This window comes from Camelus dromedarius, chromosome 1 (assembly GCF_036321535.1).
Source record: "Camelus dromedarius isolate mCamDro1 chromosome 1, mCamDro1.pat, whole genome shotgun sequence".
Lineage (NCBI taxonomy): Eukaryota > Metazoa > Chordata > Mammalia > Artiodactyla > Camelidae > Camelus > Camelus dromedarius.
In genome coordinates, this window is record NC_087436.1 from 95,174,181 (window position 1) to 95,194,363 (window position 20,183).

At 42.1% G+C, this 20,183-nt stretch overlaps 1 protein-coding gene across 2 annotated transcripts in view; it reads right to left on the bottom strand.

Moving 5' to 3' along the window:
- FAM114A1 (family with sequence similarity 114 member A1) overlaps positions 1 to 19,652 on the bottom strand; it is a 63,920-nt gene extending 44,268 nt beyond the window's left edge. For both annotated transcript variants that reach the window (XM_031435995.2, XM_031435990.2), the window contains exons 1-3: positions 19,600 to 19,652; positions 11,167 to 11,522; positions 847 to 934 (exon numbers count right to left, since the gene is read on the bottom strand). In XM_031435995.2, the coding sequence (XP_031291855.2) occupies positions 847 to 934; positions 11,167 to 11,514 (436 nt within the window). In that variant the 5' untranslated portion in view covers positions 11,515 to 11,522; positions 19,600 to 19,652. The remainder of the gene's footprint in view (positions 1 to 846; positions 935 to 11,166; positions 11,523 to 19,599) is intronic.
- Between the last annotated feature and the right edge of the window lie 531 nt (positions 19,653 to 20,183).

The following is a 20,183-nucleotide window of genomic DNA, read 5'->3' on the forward strand; positions in this document are numbered from 1 at the left end:
TATATGCTTTCAGAAAAAAGAAGAACATTTTGATAAATCTTTGCCAATAACGACATTGGCCACTATATTTTCTCTTTGTATAAGAGTCAATGCAGGACATTTCTTCAAAAATTTAACATAAGGAAAATAAACTTATCTAGATCAACTAAGTTCTGTTTCATCATTCAATAAGATAGATAATGTATTGGCAGTCAAGAATCTCAGAGTCAAGGTCAATGTTCAATTGTAGTAATTCCCTCTCTCTCTCTCTATATATATATGTATATATCCTTCCTATCTGTATTTCAATGCCCATGATGAAGTGCCTTTTATTGAGACACCTCAAATCCTTTGGGGGAGTAGGCTAGTTGTATATTTTAAAACATTCAAGTGGGATGATAAGCACAATGCTTTAAGAGTAAATTATAGACTGAAAAACTGTGCTGTACACCAGAAATTGACATAACATTGTAAACTGACTATAACTCAATTTAAAAAACTCAAAAAAAGAATATATTATAAATGCCCAAATCTTCTATTCTAAGAGGCAATATAATGTAATAGTTAAAAGCCATGCTGTATGGTTCAAAGCCCAATTCAGCTACCCTTGACTTTGGACAAGGTCTTAACCTCTCTGTGATTCAGCTTCCTTACCTCTAAAACGGAGAAGAGTACCTCTTTGTAGGGTTATTTTGAAGAATAAATGTATTATACAGGAAGCACTCAGAACAGTAAGCACTAAAAACGATTTGCTCTTATTATCTCATGAGCGAATGTTAAACTCTATCAGTACATGGTATGATCAAAATGTCATATCCTACTTGGCTCCTGAACTTAATCCATTCAAATGTAACACAAAATGCTTACCTACTGTGGCAGATGCTGATGAGAGCAGAGATTTGCCCCAGGAGCCCCAGCCTGCCCATCCCCCTCCACGTGGAGCGGAATCCACAGCCTGCAAAAAACCAGATTAGCCACAAGGTCAGCAATTCAGTTTATCCCTGAATGGAAAAACACCCACCGGTCTAAAACAAAGCGAAGGTTAAAAAAAAGTCACCAGCAAACATCTCACTGGCTTACAGTTTATAACGGCCATAAAAGAATATACCAACCCACACTGCAATGTGCACTTTGGAGCCAAATTGATTTATAGTGGTATTGGCTTCTGAGCACTTGGCTTGAAGTGAGAAGAAGGAAATTTGATGTCAACTAAGACCCAAATTTCCTATTATATGGAAGACAGGAACAGGGCTGTGGTGGGGAGGGGGGAGACTTAGTATTTTAAGGTGATTTGAAAAAGTCCAAAACAGTCTTGACTCATGCAATTTTTACAGCACTAAACAATGTGCTCTTCAATGGAGAGTAAACTTTCAAATCTCTGGAGTGGTAGGAGGGAGCTCTGGCATGGATAGACAGTGTCTAGAAAAGCGTCAACAAGCTTGGACGTGGGGAGGACCAATAGGAAGCCTTTTGAGGGAGAGAGCTTTTGAGGCGTCCACTCCACGCACAATGACCTCTGTAATTATATCTCTCACTATCCCTGGGCTCACTCGGTTCAAATTCTTTTTCTTAGGTATTTCAACTGGGGCTGAGATATTCTGGTTCAGCCTGAGCTGGTTGCTTGAACAGAACATAAAAACTCAGGCAATGTGGGGTGACCATATTCTACCCACCACACGGACTAAGAATTAAGAGAAAGCAGAGTGAGCAGAAGGAAGGCGATATGCTCAGAGAAGTTATTTGGATTCTTGATAGCTTCTCAACCCCTGGTTCCTGTCCCTCTTCAAGGCCCTGCTGCACTCCTACCTTTGGGTTGTCTGAGATTTCAGTATAGTGTTTCTCTCTCTCTTTTAATGTTTTGTTCACTGATGTATTCCCAGAGCACAGACGAGTGCGTGGCAAATAATGAGTGCTTAGTAAATTCAGTTATTGAGTATATGACTGAAATTCATCCATCTTCTTAGGTGTGCAGTAGTGTCCATTACTTGTAACTAAGGCATCCTAACTCAACTAACGGAACCATAGCTTTCCCTAATATCCACGAGTGCATTTTAGAAAATAAGGTAAGAGTACATTAGGAGATGGAGAATCATAACTCTTTCGCTCCAAAAAATGAAAGGAAGAAATTACGGAGGAAGTGAAAAATACCTACAGTTTCCAGATTCTGTAACTTTTGACTCAAGTCTTGTCCATCAATCATCCCCAACTTCTGTCTATGTGTAGTATTTTACCCTTGCAGATAAGGGTGGACATGTGAAACAGTTTTGACCAATGAGATATAAATTGGAAAGTTTTTGCTTTCATGATAAAATTATATAGTTATGGCTGTTGTCAACTCTCTCCTTTCCCTTTTCCCTGCCCTGAATGTGGACCTGATACTTGAAACTGAAGTGGCTGTTTTTGCTGCCATGAGAGAAAGGCTAGAGAATCACAGAGTCACTGGTCCCGGGCACTGCTGAGCTACTTAACAAATGTGAGCAGTTTCCTATCTTTATTCTTTCTGTTAAGTGAGGAAAAAAATAATACATTACTATTTTGTAAGCAACTATATGTTAGATTTTGGTTACTTGCACCCAAATGCATTCCTAACTGATTCACTTAGTAAATATCAAACACCATCCATCAATGTAGACTACTGGTCAAGAGAAAAGGTTACTTGGGTTTGACTCCAGCTCTCACATTTTGGACAAATTAGTTGCTCAAGTCTTTTAAGCCATCATTTACTCATTACAAAATGCAGCCATAAGAACCAACAACCTTACAGGGTTATCATGAAAATTAAAAAGAAATAATTCACATAAAGCTGTGAGCATAGTGTCTAGCACATAATAGATACTCCATAAATGTTAACTAGCAAAAATAATAATAAAAAGTAACTACATTTTTAACATTAAGATGCAAAAAGCTTTGAAAGTTGGCTGACTTTTTTTTTTCTGTTTGGAAACAATGAGAAGCTTGTTAACATGAATTGAAATACTCATGATTCATGACAGCCTGCCTTCATTTTTGGTGTCTACATTGATTTACTTCACTTCAGCAACAGAAACCAGTGGCAATTTTATACCATCATGTAGACAGATTTAAGTCAGTGATTAATATAATTCTTTCACGGGACAAATCACTACCTATGTGATTAGGAAGAGTTAATACACTTAGGGGTGACAGCTTCTGACTCAAATTACAATACTTAATATGCTCTGACAGCTGGTAATTGACTAGCAAATGGAAATAAATGTTAAATGAGTATAGAACTTCTTGCAGTATAGTAAGTGACTACTTCAATTGCTTTATTAATAAAGCTCCTTTGACACTGAGCTGTGACTTTTCTTGATTAGCTACAAAGAATATCTGTTATCAATGGCAAATACTCAAGTAACTAAATATGAATATGAACTAAATATGAATGTATGGTTAATATAAAAACCATATCAATGAAATGTTTGACATAAATTATAAATACATCTCAACTTGAGTATTGTCTCCACTTTAAATGGCTTTAATGTCACATAATTATGAGACTATAAAGTAGGCAGCATGGATCTACTCAGAACTCCCATTATCAAATATGGGTATTCAAAAGCTTTTTTCTCACTCTCATCCTTGAGACCCCTACCTCCTTTAACAGACAACTTCACATCCTAATTCACAGAGAAAATAGAAGCCATCAGATGAGAACTCTCTCACGTTCCTGCCCACTCTCCATAAACTCTCAGAAGAATGATCTCATATTATAAGAGCAAATCAGACTTGGCTTGATCAAGAGGGATCTCCAAAACTCAACTGGAGATCATTTAGACATCTATAACTGTTACGTGGTCCTAAGAATGTGAAAGAGTGCAAGAGTCTATCAAGTTCAAAGTTCTTTAAATAGAAGGACATTTACATATTTGGTATCCCATTTAAAGGTTTCTATCATTAAATAGAAAATATATTTATTTATTTAAGACTATCAAGTTCAAAGTTATCATTAGGTATTAAAAATGTACAAATAGAATTCCATGAAATTCAAAGGTCTTTAGCATTTAGATAGAGAATATATGTACCTCTCTTAAAGATCAAAGATCAACCTGGTTGTCCTATTTCCTTGAATAGATCAAGAATCAGATACTGTGTGGGATGTAAATTGGTGAAGCCACTATGGAGAACAGTATGGAGGTTCCTTAAAAAACTAAAAATAGAGTTACCATATGATCTAGTAATCCCACTCTTGGGCATATATTCAGAAAACATGAAAATTCTAATTCAAAAAGACACATGGACACCCAATGTTTATAGCCGCATTATGTATATAATAGCCAAGATATGGAAGCAAGCTAAGTGTCCATTGACAGATGAATTGAAAAAGAAGATATATATGTATATATACACACACACACACACACACACACAAACATATATTTACACAAAACTCAGCCATGAAAGAGTGAAATAATGCCATTTGCAGCAATATGGATGGATCTAGAGATTTATCATACTAAGTGAAGTCAGACAGAGAAAGACAAATAGCATATGATATCACTTATATGTGGAATCTAAAAAACATGATATAAATGGTCTTATTTACAAAACAGATACACATTCACAGAAAACAAACTTACCATTACCAAAGGGGAAAGGGGGTGAGGGATAAATTAGGAATTTGGGATTAACAAATACACACTACTATATATAAAATAGATAGACAATAAGGATTTATTGTATAGCACAGGGAACTATATTCAATATCTTGTAATAAACTATAATGGAAAAGAATCTGAAAAAAATGTATATGTATGACTGAATCACTATGCTGTACACCTGAAACTAACACAACATTGTAAATCAACTACACTTCAACTGAAAAAAAAAAAACAATCAGATACTATGTATAATTTTTGTCTAGGGGTGTAGACAGTAGGAGTTGTGACCCAAACCCTTCTTAACTTTTGTAACCCATGATACAGCTGTTATAAAAAGGGGCTCAGTGTGACATCCTGGAGGATGTAAATTGCTCTGATGCCTTCAGATCTGTCAACTATTTGCTTGAAAATGGCCTGTGATTCCCACGTAATTTTCTACCTTGGTGAGTTTCATCATTCAACTATAGGAAGATTTAAAATCATGTATAGAAAGGTTTAAAGCATAAAAGTCATGCCATTAATATTTTTGTGCATATTTGGTCTTTTCTGTTCTACTAATGTTTAAGGAATTTGGCCGATTAGAGTGACAATTTTTGAAAACCAATTTAAAATGAGTAACTGAATTATTAAACTTATGATTTTAAGTTGCACTCTTCCTAAATTTATGCATAATGTTGAACCATCGAAGAGGTCATTTGGTCCACTCTATAAGCTTAATTTAATAGATTTACAACAATTCTTAAGTATTCAGCAAGATTTTGTTTAAGTAGATAAATGAGGTACTTAAAAAGTAGATAGAATATATTAAATTTATCGATATAGTTTAAAAATATTTGAACATGTTCAAGTTGGTAAAAAAAGGATGAAGTATTAATCAAAAGCCCCTTGAAAGTGACTGTTCAATTATGCTAGACTTCTACATAGAGTGAGATTTGTGAGATGAATGTAAATACTAGGGAGAATTGACATTATGAATCTGTAACCTTAATAAATTGAACACTAACTGTTTAAACCAAATTAAAAGTCAGAGTAGTTTTTTTTTTTTAACGCACAAAACACATACTGGCCTACACCAAAAACCCATCTCAACACAAACCTAACTTTACTGCCCCCCACTCACAATTACTTCCTTCTATCATAATGGAACTGATACCTAATCACTTCCACCTGGTTTCCCTTCTCTCCTGGCTTTTCAACCTTTTTCTCCAGGCTGCTTCCCATACTTAATAATGTGCATGACTCCTCTACCTTAAAACCAGTAAATGAAAATCGCAATGACAAAATGTTTCTTTCAGACCTGTCTGGTTTCTGCTCCATGTCTTTCCATCCTCACTTCTTAAAAAAGGTGCCTACCTTCTATATCCACCCACCTCCCCTCCTCTACCCACCACAGTGACTGTCCCGTGGTCACTATTTCATGAAACCATTCTCATCAAGGTCACAATGGCTTCCCTGTTGTCAAAGTCATGGACTCATTTTAGTTGTTTTATTTCCTGACCTCTCCGTAGCATTACAAGCTTAACCACTTTTCAATTCTTAAAAGACTATTCTCATGGCTTCCATGCCCTGTCTTCTGACACTTGCTTTTTCTGCCCACCCTTTATTATTATGATTTCAGCTTACTTTAGAAAGTTTCTACATGCGTATTGTGATATTATGGGAGCTCCTTAGATTAGGTCACAACCCAACTGCTTCAAGCACTGTCCAGGGTGGTCAGCTGGCATCCTAATCAGGAAAGCCATACTCTGGAGGCAGCTATAATGAGCACTTCCATTATCTGTACCTGTATTAACATGCAATGCTTTGCTAATCAGCACACTGAATTGCAGGAATGGGTTTTAACGGGTAAATGTGGACTGCTAACTAGTATTCTGAATATGTGAAAGGGGCTCTAGACGGTGAAATTAAAGGTATTCAACCACTTGTAGATGGTTAAATATATTTTAGAGCCTCTTTCTACCTTTCCATGGGTAGGGTGTAAGAAAGGATTTTGCCCAGGGCTAAATGGTCTTCTATTCAGCTCTGAACTCTGGGGAATTCTGGCTTCTTGATGCCAGGTGTAAGGAAAGGAAACCCTGCCTCCAGAATTCTAGGCATTTGCCTTGAATAAACCTTTCACTCAGGGTGGGGCTCAAAGCACCTAGAAGTCTAGAACAATGGCACATTGCCAAGCCTACATGAGTTCTCATGAGCTATTTTTAACTTTCTTGTTAATTAACATTTAATTTAAAAATGTCAGTACACTATAATGTAATCTGAGACTTGATTTCATTTATAGAACGTGATGGTGAGATTACAGAGAAAAGAGATAACTCTTACCATCTCAACTTCTTTACTGGCAACCACAACCTACCAGAAAGCATCTAAGAGCTGTGCATGACCAAACTGGCTTAGAGGCAGGAGACTTCAGGACCAAGTCCTTGGCCTCTGTTTGTCTTTATTTATACATAACACCTGGGCAATCTCACCCACTCCCATTACTTAAACATCCAATGGCTAATGGCCTCCAAATCTCTCTCTCTCTCTCTCCTGGGCTCCAGACCCCTATACCCAACTGCCCCCAAAATATCTTCACTTGGATGTCCCATGGCATGTTCAACACTGAGCTCACCATCTTCTCAATCTCACCTGATTCTCCAACTAGGTCTTTCTGTGTACTAGTATGAGTGGTTCCCAAACACTAGTCCACAGACTGACTGCAAAAGTATTATCTGGAGGAACTTATTAAAAATACAGAGTCTTAGCTTCCACTGTGATCTTCTGAATAAGAATCTCTCAGGGTGAAGCCCAGGAATCTGAATTCTAACAAGCTTCCCAGGGGATTCTAACACACTACCAGACTGAGGAAGCACCGCCCAATAGGGCCAAAATGTAACAGCATCCACCTGGTTGCCCAAGTCAAAAATTGGGTTCTATCATGTAGAGAGGCTTAAAGGAGGAAATAAATACAACTGGAGCAAACTCTACCCACACATTTAAGGGGCAAAAATCTGTCATCAGCGTGTCTTGGTTGGCCTATATTCTCTCATCTCTCTTGTTAGCAATTTTACAGCTCTTAAACATTCTACTTTTCCTTTGCTTGGGAGCGATCTATCGAGTGGTAGTCTATGTTTCCCTTGAGAATGCTGGCTTTTTTCACCCTCTTCATATTGGCCTTATGCACTGGTGTAGGACAATACAGATGACATTCTTTTACTTTGGGTGATATTTCTTGGTATTTCTAGTATAAAATAGAGGTCCCACAAGCTCGAGGAATAAATGTCACTCCTGACTAGCACCAAGACAGACATCTCTGAGTTGAGGCTGAAGATTTCACTGTCTCCTTCAGATTAAATGCTCCATCTCAGGATTCTTTGTGCTTGTCCTATCCAGTACTATAAGACATGCCATCATTGCTTTAATGCAACACTGCCTTCCCCAGCTAGATTGCAGGCATCCTGAAGACAGCTGCACTACTCAGATTCCAGGGCATGACGCACGGTGCTATGGGGCTGGTAGAGGCCTTAGAGGATCTAGTCCAACCTCCAAGGTTCAAGTGAGGCTGGGGACCATCTCTTATGGATGTTGTAGAGTGGACTTCTGCAGGAAGTCTTAACTCTGTGGCTTCTGTGTCTATACATCAGGATGGATGACAAAGAGAAGAGGCCCTAAAGACAGAGGTAGCTTCTCTGAGTACATCAACTGTGGATGGTATGATCCTTCAAAGCAGAGGTGCCAGCTCAGCAGCTGGCAGAAATCCTGGCCCCAGGCCCCCTCGTAGTCACACCCTACCACCTGCCAAGTTATGGCCACCATGCTGACTCAGGCAAAGGTGAAGATAACAATGTGGATTTTAAGGGGACCAAGGCTACTTATAGAAAAATATATATACATTTAAGTACATTATCACAAAATCTAGTGTGTCCTAGAAAATACTAGTTTATGCTTCCTTAAAGGCTATTCTGTTTTTTTTTTAAAGCAGGCAATTTCTCTTAGAAACTTTTTTTTTTTAAAGTTTGATTATTCTTTTAGGCTTAGATATAGCTGGGATCAAATAGGCTTTTGAGCTGGGCTGTTTTCCTATAGGACCCACCATTCCTCAGCAGATCTGGGTTCAAAATTCAAAGGGCCAACTTGTAAATGAACTTTGATTCAAGATTTTTTGTAGAATGCATTCTCTTCTGGATCAACAGAAAAATGGTTGTTTTCATCACTGCAAAAGGACTCCTTATAAGTGTTCAACAAAGAGCAAACAAAATACAGCAAATGAACAATGCTTGAAGATGAGGCACAAAATTGAGTTCTTCTGATATTAACTTAAGATAGAAGGAGAAGTTGCCGAGAGAGAGAGTAGAATCCCCTTCTCTGGTAATTATGAAAAAGAGACTAAACTCGCACCTATGAAGAGAGGTTTAAATGTGCCCTTGGTGAAAGAGCCCTCCTTTCCCCGCAAGGCCCTGCCAGCCACCCACACCAGCCTTCTGCCTTCTTGGAGCTGAGGTACCCACAGGTACTCCTCCCACACCGTGGTTCTGTCCGAGCTGCTGCTGCAACGCCACACACATACACGCAGGGCCCTGGCCCCAGCTCTGTGACCAGCATTTGTACTTCCGTCCAGATACTTTTGTGATGTGTCATTATGAGGAAATGCTCACCTTTCCAAAGTCCTTGAAAGCTCTCAGCGCTGTGCTGGGAGAGAATCAGAAATCTGTCAGTCAATCAGCTCTATCCCTATAGCATTAAGGAGGTTTAAAAAGAGCTTTCAAAAGCAGGACTCATTGTTTGCTCAGAATTTAAGAAGGCAGCAGATGCGTAGGAACATACTGATTTTTATTGTGCTATCTTTATTAACAACCTTGTTATAATTTTTGGAAGTCTGAAATTGAAACGTATACCCTAGCCATCAGGAGTATATGTATTTCGAGGCAGTGGAGCATATATAGTTTCTTTAAGTCATCTCAGGCCAGAACGCTGTGGCTAAGATATTTTCTTAATGTACAAATATATTTATTAACGGTAGCACCTATAATAAAAATTGGGAACCGATGCTCCCCTAGAAAGACAGCATGGAGAGAAAACAGGTTCCAGTCAGGCATACAGGTAAATATTGGTATAGGATAGATCCCATTGATTCTGTTTCTCTGGAGAACCCAGACTAACACAGGCCCTGGCATCATTATTTTTTAAAGCTCTCTCAGTGGTTGAAATGTTCAGCTGGAGTTGAATTCTTAGTCCTTCAAGGGGTCCATGGATGGCTTTAAAGACTCTGTGAACTCATGGAACACATATACAAAATTTTGCATGTATGTTTACATATCTGATCACAACTCCCAGTTGGTCCTCAAATCGCCCCCTGACATCCCTGCAAAATGATTGTTTGCCTTTGTTTACACATCTCCAGCGACGGGAAACCTCCACTTCCCTGAGGAAGACCATCTCATCTTAGGGCAATTCTAAGAGTTGTTTTGAGGAAACTAAGGCCCAAGAAGCTTGATTTTGAAAAAAATGATCACGAAATAGAAGGATACCTTGAGGCCTTTGTGTGCAAATTCCTCATTTTACAGAGGAAAAACTGAAGCACAGAGAGTTGAAGTGGCTTGTCCAAATAAGAGAGTAAAGGCCAGATGAAGGATGACAGCCCAGGCCCCTGACTCCCTGCTCAGTCCCCTTCCCTCAATGCACATGGCAGTCCCTGCAAGGAGGTCACCTGTGGTGGCACATTTCAGGATGAGCAGGGCTGGGTCTGGCAGAGGGAAGTCGCCGATTCCCCCATACTCTAGCATCCTTCTAGAAGACAGGATTGGAGGAGAGGGGCCCACCTCCTCCTGTTACACTGCATGCCTCCCCACCCCTCCCAATCCCCACGTAGATGGAAGTGAAGGTGTCAGGAAAACTCAGCTGGTTGGTCACATCGATGTGGAACGAGGTACCACCTGGGAGACACCAGCCTGTCTTACCTCCCAGAGAGACAGGTGTGAAGGGAAGCAGGACCGTGTTCTGCCTCTGGTCCCCTGGTATGTGATAATAAATCAGTGATCTGAATGTTTCAGATGTTCATAGTGGATTTGCAAATACACATTAACATTTAAGTGATATTACAGAAACATTGACTTGTTTAGGGTGGAATCATGCTCATTCATAATTTGGGCTCATTATGTTCAATATCACAGTATCTTCCATTCACTACCGAGCAGCTTCATATCTTACTGGGTTGTTCAATATTTCTGAGCCTGGTTGCCCCTTCTCTAACTTGAGGTTAATAATATCCAGCTTAGAACCTCAAAGAACTGCTATATGGAGTGAATTACATAACACATCAAGTAGCTAGCAGAATGCCTGGAACACAGAATGTGTCCAATAATTGGTGGTTGTTAATATTAATAATAATGTAATTATCAAAATGCAAATATTATAATGGCCAATTATTCTCGTATATGTCTTTTCTCACCACACATCTTTGACAACAAAGGTGATGTCATAGCATATTCTGAACGCCCAATCACTACCCACACAGCCTGGCACAAATCTGTGCCTGTGGTAGGTATCAGTAAGAACTTAGGTTGAACTGAGTCAAATGAACCACTCCTACCGCATGACTCTGTTCTTTCAGGGGTATTTCGGATCCAGGTTCTGCCTCGAGGCTCACGGAGTCAACACATTCAGCCAGGGCGTCCTCAGCCACTTCTCCGTTGAGGGGGGGCTCCACGGCCTGGGCGTCCTCCAGCTGCTCAGTGGGCCCAGTGTCAGCCGTCTCTGCACCCTGAATGGCTGCATTTTCTTGCACGTCTCCTCTGGGGTCAGCTGGCGTTAGCTCACTTGAAATTGTAGCTGAATCACAGTGCACTTCTGCATCTTCGGGTGAAGTGTCACTACTGGGCACGTCAGTAATTTCTGTTTTGTCTCCAGTGACTAAGGTGTCATTGCCATCGTCGGACATTTTAATATCTGTCAACATGATTACAAACAAACATTGTATGCTTTAAACTGAATTGTTAAAATTTAATTCAAAACTCTGAATGATTAAGTTAAATCTGGGGGGGGAGTCACCTTTCTTCTACCAAGAAGAAACTTTATGTAACCTTGGGGTAGGCTGATAATGGCCCCCAAGGATATCCATGTCATAATCCTTGGAAGCAGTGAATATTGCCTTATATGGCAAGTAGGACTTTGAGGATATGATTAAATTAAGAATCTTAGATGATTGAAGTGGGTCCTAAATGAAGTCACAAATGTCCTTACCAGAGAGAGGCAGAGGGAGATTTGACTACAAAGAGGGAAAGGTGATGCGACGACAGAAGCAGAGACTGGAGTGATGCTCTGGAGATGAAGGAAGGGGACATGAGCCAAAAAACACAAGTGGCCACTAGAAGCTGAAAAAGTCAAAGAAACCATTCTCCCCTCCCAGACAGCAGAACTGCAAGAGAGTACATCTGCATTGTTATGAACCACTAAAATTGGTTGTACTTTGTTACAGCAGCAATTGGAAACTAATACAAACCTACAGAGCTATCTTTAAACTTTCATGAATATCTTACCTAGCATGAAGAAATATGCATGGGGAACTAAGAGTATTATCTGTATCTGTGAAAGTACTTATTTAATATGACTTTATTAGTTATATTTGTATTCATAATGGGAGTAAGTAGAGCAAATACCTGAGAGCTTATCAAAACATACTTGAAATTGACCTCTGCAGTGTAGTCGGAGAGTCACACTGAGAAAAAGACTTACATACACATAAGTGTGCTTTGCTGGGTACCAGCGGGTGAAAGCTTAGGCTCTATCTGGACAATAGTTTAGACAAGAAATCACAAGGATGAAATGGAAAGGAAGGAAGTGACATGTTAAGCCAAAAGAGGAATGTAGCCATTGCAAAATAACCTACAAAGCAGAAAACTCTTTACGAAGCTTGCAAGTTATTGCCATCACGTAGAACAGTGCAGTTCCACAGAACTTTCAATGATGATAAAAATGTTCAGTCCTCACTGTCTAATATGGTCACATGTGGCTATTGAGCACTTGAAATGTGGCTAGTGCAACTGAGGAACTAATTTTTAAATTTAATTTAATTTTAAGTAATTTAAATTTAAATTTACATAGGCACGTGTGCCGAGTGGCCACCTTACTGGATAACACATATCTAAAAGGCTAATTCAACGTGACAATTTTCTTAGTCTAAAATAAAGACACGGTGTTCTCACTACACAAGCAGCCAAGCCCCAGCAAATCAGTGGGTTTTTTGGTTGACCTCAGTGTTTACAACCAGTCAAATCTCAGGTCGCTGTTAAAACCACAGTATGTGAGAAGCCATTTAACACACCGGCCACATGATGGCACAAGCTGAGAACTCACATGCACCTGCTAATCCTCATGCCCCCTTAGACAGTCATTGCCTGAAGTTGTCCAGTTGTTTTCTTTCCCCTTACTACATTCTCTCCCTCGGTGAATGAGGTTCCTTTCTCACAGTTTTACATACTTTTGTATTGTGACTCTCAAATATCTACCTCCATTCCATAGAGGCAGAAGGTAAATTAGTAGTTTCGAGGTGCCGAAGGGAAGGGAAATGAGTGATGACTGCTACTGAGCATTGATTTCTTTTGTGGGTGATGATGAAAATGTCCTAAAAGTAGATAGTGATAATGGCTGTATGATTCCATGAATATATTAAAAACCACTCAGCTGCACATTTAAAATGAGTGAATTTTGTAGTATGTGAATTTTGTGATGTGTGAATTATATCTCAATACACTGTTTTGAAATCTTACCCTACCTCCAGATAAGCAGTTCTAATGACCAGCTGGACATCTCGTCGTGTCCCAGAGAAAACCTTTGCCATTAATTCTATACCTTCCTCTTGACTTTTGGGTTTCTTTTAACGGCACCTAGATTTCCCCAATAACCCAGGCTTAAAATCTTAAGGCTGTCATTGACCAAATCTTCACTGTCTCAAGAATATATAATATCAATAGTTATCATTTATTGAGTGCCTGTTAAATCAATGCTCTTTAAATGGGTATCTCCTACGAGTTCGATATTATGAGCTCAATTTTACAGATGAGGCAACTGCTGCTCAGAGGTCACACTTTAAGGATGTGGCAGATCTGAGATCTGAGCCCACGTCTGACTTTGATTTTGAACCACGTCAGGGCCCCATCTGCAATACTACCTTCCTCTTCTCTTACATTCAACCAGGGCTCAAATCCTGGAGGCTCTTTATTCCAAATCTGTAGCCTGTCTTTTACTTCTATTTACCCTACCATCAGCTTTGATCAGGTCCTCAGTTTAATTCACATTGATGATATTAATATTGGGTTCACCCCCTCCTCACTGTTGTTCTCAGTTCACTTCCCCACCATTTTCCTCACTGCTCTGGTTATGTCACCTCCTGCTCAGACATGCTCAGGGGCTCCCCACTTCCTACTGAGATGAAGTTACATCCTTCAGTTGGCATCCAAGGACCTCTGTGCTCTGACCCCACTAGGCTTACCCACCATGTTGACCTTCCAAATCCTTAAACGAGACAATATAAGTATGTGAACAAGAGACCCTCAGGTGGCTGTTGGTTCAATATGTTGTTTTAACACATTTAAGGCCCATTTAAAATAACCACCTCCTCATTCTTTGTTCCTCCTAGCTGGGTGTAATTTTTCTTCCCCTGAACTCCCAGAGTGCCTTGTATCTAGCTCACTTCCAATGATTACAATCATCTTTGGTTACAGTTGTTTGTGTTCCGATAACACTGTAAATTCTATGAAGACAAGGATCTTTCTTGTTTGTCTTCATATGTCATATAGCACTTAACATGGTCTCTTGAGTATGGTGGGACGCTCAACAAATATGTGTGCTGAGTGACATTAATATTTTTGTGGAGACTTAAAATGAAAATGTAATTTGAAATGAAAGCTAGCAGAAAATGCCTTTACCCCCATTCACTACTCAGGAGCTATCTTACAGCAAGTGGTTCCAAATGACCCACGTGGGCTTTCCTTCATTCCTTCACTTCCCAGATAACTGAGTTAGACTGTCTCTTTTTAAACAAAAATCCTTGGATTCTCTGACAACACACCTGTAAGCAAGTCTGCAGGTGAGAAAGGCAAATAACGCATATTTCTTTTTAGCTGGGACATTAAGTTTTGGATATTCAACGAGTCAATGAGAGCGGTCAGTGACTAATTGAAATAGTAAAGAGTGACAAAGGCCACTCTACAGAAAAAGGGTAGTTACTGTGGTTCGTGGGGGGTGGATGAGACTAAGGGAGGGTACTTGAAAAATTATTATCACGTGGAAGCTCATAAAGTCTCTGGGAAAACCTTTGAGTTAGGACTGGCCTGGGACAGAGGTTGGCAAACTATAGCCTGCTGGCTAAGTCTTGCCTTCCCTCTGTTTTGGTAAATAAAATTCTACTGGAACACAGACATGCTCATTTGTTTTTGTATTGTCTTTGGCGTCTCTGGCACAACAGCCGAGTTGAACAGTCATGACAGAGACCATATGGCCCACAAAGTTGCAAGGCCCAAAATACTTACTCTCTGGCCCTTTACAGAAAATGTTTGTTGACCCAAGATCTAGGACATTGCGTGATTGCCACGGCCTAGAGTTCTCTGTCCTCATTTACCTTCTCCTCACCTGGGTCCTAGGGCCGTGACCATAAAGGGAATAGGTCCCATACTTGGACATCACTTATATCCCCTTTTTTAGTTCATCAACAGCTGACCATGGGCACTGTCTGATATTTTAATTTCTTTGTAAGATAGTTGGACAATCCTTACTATTAATCTGGATTATTAAAAAGCTCCAAACTCTTTCATTTCTCTATAAGCAGGAACATGAGAATAAACCTGGTTATGATAAACACTCATGGGCAAATAAAAAGCATTATAAACAACTTTGTATCTGCTTTGCCCTAAATTGCTGTGATATTGTTCCTAATGCTAAAACACTTCACCACATACCCTGTGACCTCTCTGCGGGTTAGCCGTACTGTACGCCCTGGGGGTGGTTGGTTAACAGTTGAAATGCCCTATTCAGGAACATGCTCTCCAGGGGTCTTCAGTTAACATTTCAGAATCTGTAATTGAGTGTTCGCCTCTTGAGAGGGTTCAACTATCCTTGTCCCTGATCGCTACTTCAGGGTGTGCTACTTAGCATAAGGGCTATTAGAAATCATTTTTCACTGACAAAATGCAAATGGTGCTTACGGTGGACTGGCAAGAAATAACGTACAGGTGTTTCTGCTGGTCTATTTCCAGGGCAAAACATTACATTGAGTCCAGCAGCTCTTGCGCTTTGCAGTAGAGTTTTTCTAGTTCTTCTCACTGTGGGAGAACCCCAAGGCCTGATTAGAAGGCTAGCTGACTCCTACCTCTACAGCCATCCTCACCAGAGGCCTAAAAGGACAGAGAGCTAGGACTTCATCAACTCACAAGAACAAGCTTTGTAACTGAGCCCGGCTGCTGAAAGACACATGAGTGAGCGGCAGAACTCCACCTGAGAGGTGGATTCCTGGAAACACCGCTCTTGGGAGGGAGGTTGCATAGGAGGCCCTCACCCATCTCGGATGGTCAAATTGTTTTTGGTCAGTTCCTCTCAATTGTGGGAAAACTGCTGCAACAAAAGACTCTTCCCGTGGCTACTCTGTGTTCCACCAGCAACATGAAGCCATTCCTTCAGAAACACCCCCAAATCAGCCGTGTTGAACTGATACTGTTAGGAAACATTTATGGATAATTTATACATTTCAGAAAGGCTCTATTTTTACATCTCTTCAAATAATAAAAAAAAAATTTACCATCATATTCAGCCTACTTTAAAGTCTAATTTTACATGAACTTCTACCTGTTACTGGTCCACATTTTCCCTAAATCAAAACCAATAAAGAAAAACCCCAAAAACCTTTTTTTGCATGTTCTGGTAGACCTTTGTCTACTCTGGATGTTATTACGACAGGAGAGATGTAATCATTTTTAAGATGGTGCTCTTCTGTCTGCAGCCATTAGAAACTGTGTGTTCTAAAGACACAGCTGTTTCTGTTCAGTGACTGATGGAGTCCACGAGGACTACAGCCATGACACGTGCTGTGTTTCCTGGGACAGTCTCCATCCCTGCCTGGGTGCCCCATAAGCAGTCAAGATTTAAACCTTTCCTCATTTACGGTTTGGAACGCTGATCACTGCAGCCACGTCCTGTGGCTTTGATGCTATGGAGACTCAATCCACAGAAACAAGGAGGCTTCTTCAGTAAAACTCCAAGGAGAGGAAGAGTGGCATATAAAGAAGCCTTTGTGGGCTGGGAATAAGTTAGTTTTTCATGAGCAAATTCATTCATCACCTAAAATGCTCCCAGAACTATGTTAGGTATTGGAACAGCAACACTGTGGCTCCAGAAATAGGTTTAAAACGGAAGACATGGTTACTATCCTTCAGAAAGTGAATAATCTGTTCTCATTTTACTCCTGGTCAGTGAAGGTCCAGGAAACTATTCCACCTAACACGAAATGGTTAAATGATGATGTAAAACAACACATCAAAGCAGGGAATTAGGCTGATCTCATGCAAAGGAGAATCTGGAAAGTGGCTTTGATATGGTTATTCAGGCATGATGGGATCAGAGTATGTGCAAATGCCCAGGAATGAATTGAGATACTCAGAACGGGTGCTGCGTGGCTGGCCACAAGAAGAAATAGTAAGGGATGGGAGGGGTGGATTCTGAGGCAGAAAGAGCCATGCCCTGGTCCTACCATCCCTCTGTGGGCGTACACCTCCCTCATTTTTGCTGGGCTTGCTCACTTCCTCCTCTGTAGAGTAAGGCTGGACAAAGTGATTTATATATTTTCTTCCCCGACACCAGACTGTAGGACAGGGACCAGTCCATGATGGCAGAGAAAAATGAGGACAAGATAGTGAGTTTTTCATCGATCTAAATTTATTACATGTAGAGGACTGCCTTCACCTTGCCAGTTTAGCCTCCAAGCTTTTCTTGGTATTCAAGTGTCTTTCATCTTATGAAATAGTGGTGCAGTGGATGTATTTTTTTTTAATGGTCTCACTTGGCAAAGTAAGAATTTGGTAATACAATACCCTGTGTGAAATCACCGCCCCCAATTTTAAAAAATGTTGCTCAGTGAAAGACGAGGAACAAAAACTGTGGATAATAGAGTCTTAATCAGGTTGTAAGAGTCCTATGGCACTAGACAAGTACACGTGCTCAGACCCCAGTCTCTTTTTCCTCCAGTCTAGCCTTCATGTGCCTGCCAGATATTTTTATGAAACACACATGGGACCCACTTGCTCCCTTGTTTACAAACCATTAGATTTAAACACCTTTGCACAGCATCTGTGGCCACCCATAAACCAGCTCCAATCTCTCTATCCACCTCCTGTGACTCAACACACCGCACACTCTTGCCTCACCAGACTTTCCATCACTGCCTGCGCAGCTCATAAACATTCCCAGCTCCTCGCCTTTGCTTATGCTGGTTCTTCTGCCCAGGATGCCCTGCCTCCATTTGCCTGGCAAACTCCTATTTGCTTCTCTATGTCTAATGTCACTTTTCACTCTAAAATTTTCCTTAATTTGCCCCACTCCTTTCAAAGAATTATTTACTCCCTCTTTCATGTTTTTCACAATGCTTTGCACGGACTTCTATGGCATTTATAAGGAGTATTTGTTTCTGTGTCATTCTCTCCTCCAGAACTGTGATCAACAAGCACCGAGCTTGGTTTCTGACCCTCCAATATTTATGGAACTGAAATATATTGTTTGATACTGATTAAAGAGAAACAACATTTGATATAAGCCTGGTCTTATAGATAAATGGCATGGTCTGAATCCCTAAGACTTAGCAGCCCCCTCTCATCCTCAAATTCCTTATGCACTGGCTCCCTGGAATCTCTAATTCCACCTTGGAAGTTTCCTTCTTTTGCTTAAAGCTTACAGTGTAAGGAGTTTATCAGACTCCTTCCTGAGGTCGGGTTCTGAAGGAGGAAAGGAAGGAGAGAGCAGGGAATGGAGAGGGGTGAAGTGGGAAAGGGGCATTAGGAGGAAAAGAGAGCAGAGAGGGGCCTCCGAGGAGAAAGCCTGCCTCATTCTGTTTCCTCAGGTTAGCTGAGGTCTTCTGGAGTTCAAGAGACACTGATTTTTAAAAGCCACCCGCTTGAATCTCTCAAGATGCTTAGAATGGGAACTGACGGGATCAGTAAGACACAGATGTCACCGTTACAGCTCATACAGAGAGGTCTTCCTACACCAGGAAAGGGCAGTGAAGTCCAGGCGCCTAATCTGAGACGGCTGGAAAGACTCACTGGATTCCCGGGCAGAAGAGCCGATTGGGTGGGCGGGTGGGGGGCTGGGGAGCTGGGTAGTGGGTACAACTCAACCTAGGGGAGGGAACAGAACTCAACCTGGCTGTGAATGGAGATGCTGCAGGCTTCGGGTGTGGGCTGAGGTGGAAGGGCGGGCGTCTGCGTGGGGAGAAATGATGAGCTTGGGTGCGAGGTCAAGGCCTGAGCTCGGTTTTCCGAGGCCAAAGGCCGGCGAGCCCAGGGGTAGGACCTGCTCCCTCGGTGCCCCCGGCTGCCGGGACCCTGCAGCCTACCTCTCACTCGGACCTGAAACCTTGGGGAAACTTTTTCAGACTTGCTTGGTGCTGGGACCAGATACTTCGGGAGCACAGGCTCTGCAGAGGTTCACGCCGGCCGAGGGGGCAGAGCCGGAGTGCGGGCGTGTGGGTGTGTGCATGAGCGTGGACCCGGAGCGACACACACTCACACACACACACTCACACGCCCGCACCCACGCAGGGCCCTCGGCCGCGCCGCCCGCACCTTCACCCCCAAGGCCGGTCCTCCCGGTCCCGCACCCCGTGCCAAGTCTCTGCCGACGGCTTCTCACTAACGCAGCGGGCAGGATTCGGGGAGCAGGACGAGCAGCGGCGGCAGGGTCTCCCCACCACCCACCGGCGGCTGTCCCCGCAGCCCCCCGCCCGGGGAAGGGGATGACGGCGAGAAGTACCCGGGGCTCTTACCGCTCAGGCGGCCGAGTGCGCGCGGGAGCGCCCGCCGGGTCCCGCCCCGCCACGTCGGCAGGGCTGGCGGGGACGCGGCCGGAGGGCGGGCCGGGAGGGGGCGCGGGCTGGACGGGCCGAGCTGCCCCGCCTCGCGGCCCCGACAGGGCCCCGCCCCCGCGTGAGCCCGCCCCGGCCTCGAGCGCCGCCGCGGAGGCCCCGACACCCCGTCTCCCTGGCCGGAGCGTCCGGGCCTCGCTGCTGACCCTCCTGGGGAAACGAGCCGCCGGCTGAGCTGGAGGGGGTGCCCAGCCCAACCCGGGGCGGGTCTCGGGGTTCTCTGCATCCCTCCCCTTTCTTTAAAAGCGCCCCGGAAACGCCGCAGTTTCGCCGGGAAGGGATCACTCAAGTTCAGTAAGTGTTTGCGATTCCCCCGATGTTGCTTTCAACAGCTTGTCCTTACCCTGTTGGTGGAACAGTAATCTGATTTAAAAACAACCAAACAAAAACCTTTTCTAGAAGGCCAGTTTGGAAATGTGGATGAAAATTCAAATGCATTATCTTTGGCCCAAGAATTCCACGTCTGCGAATTTGTCCTAACAGTC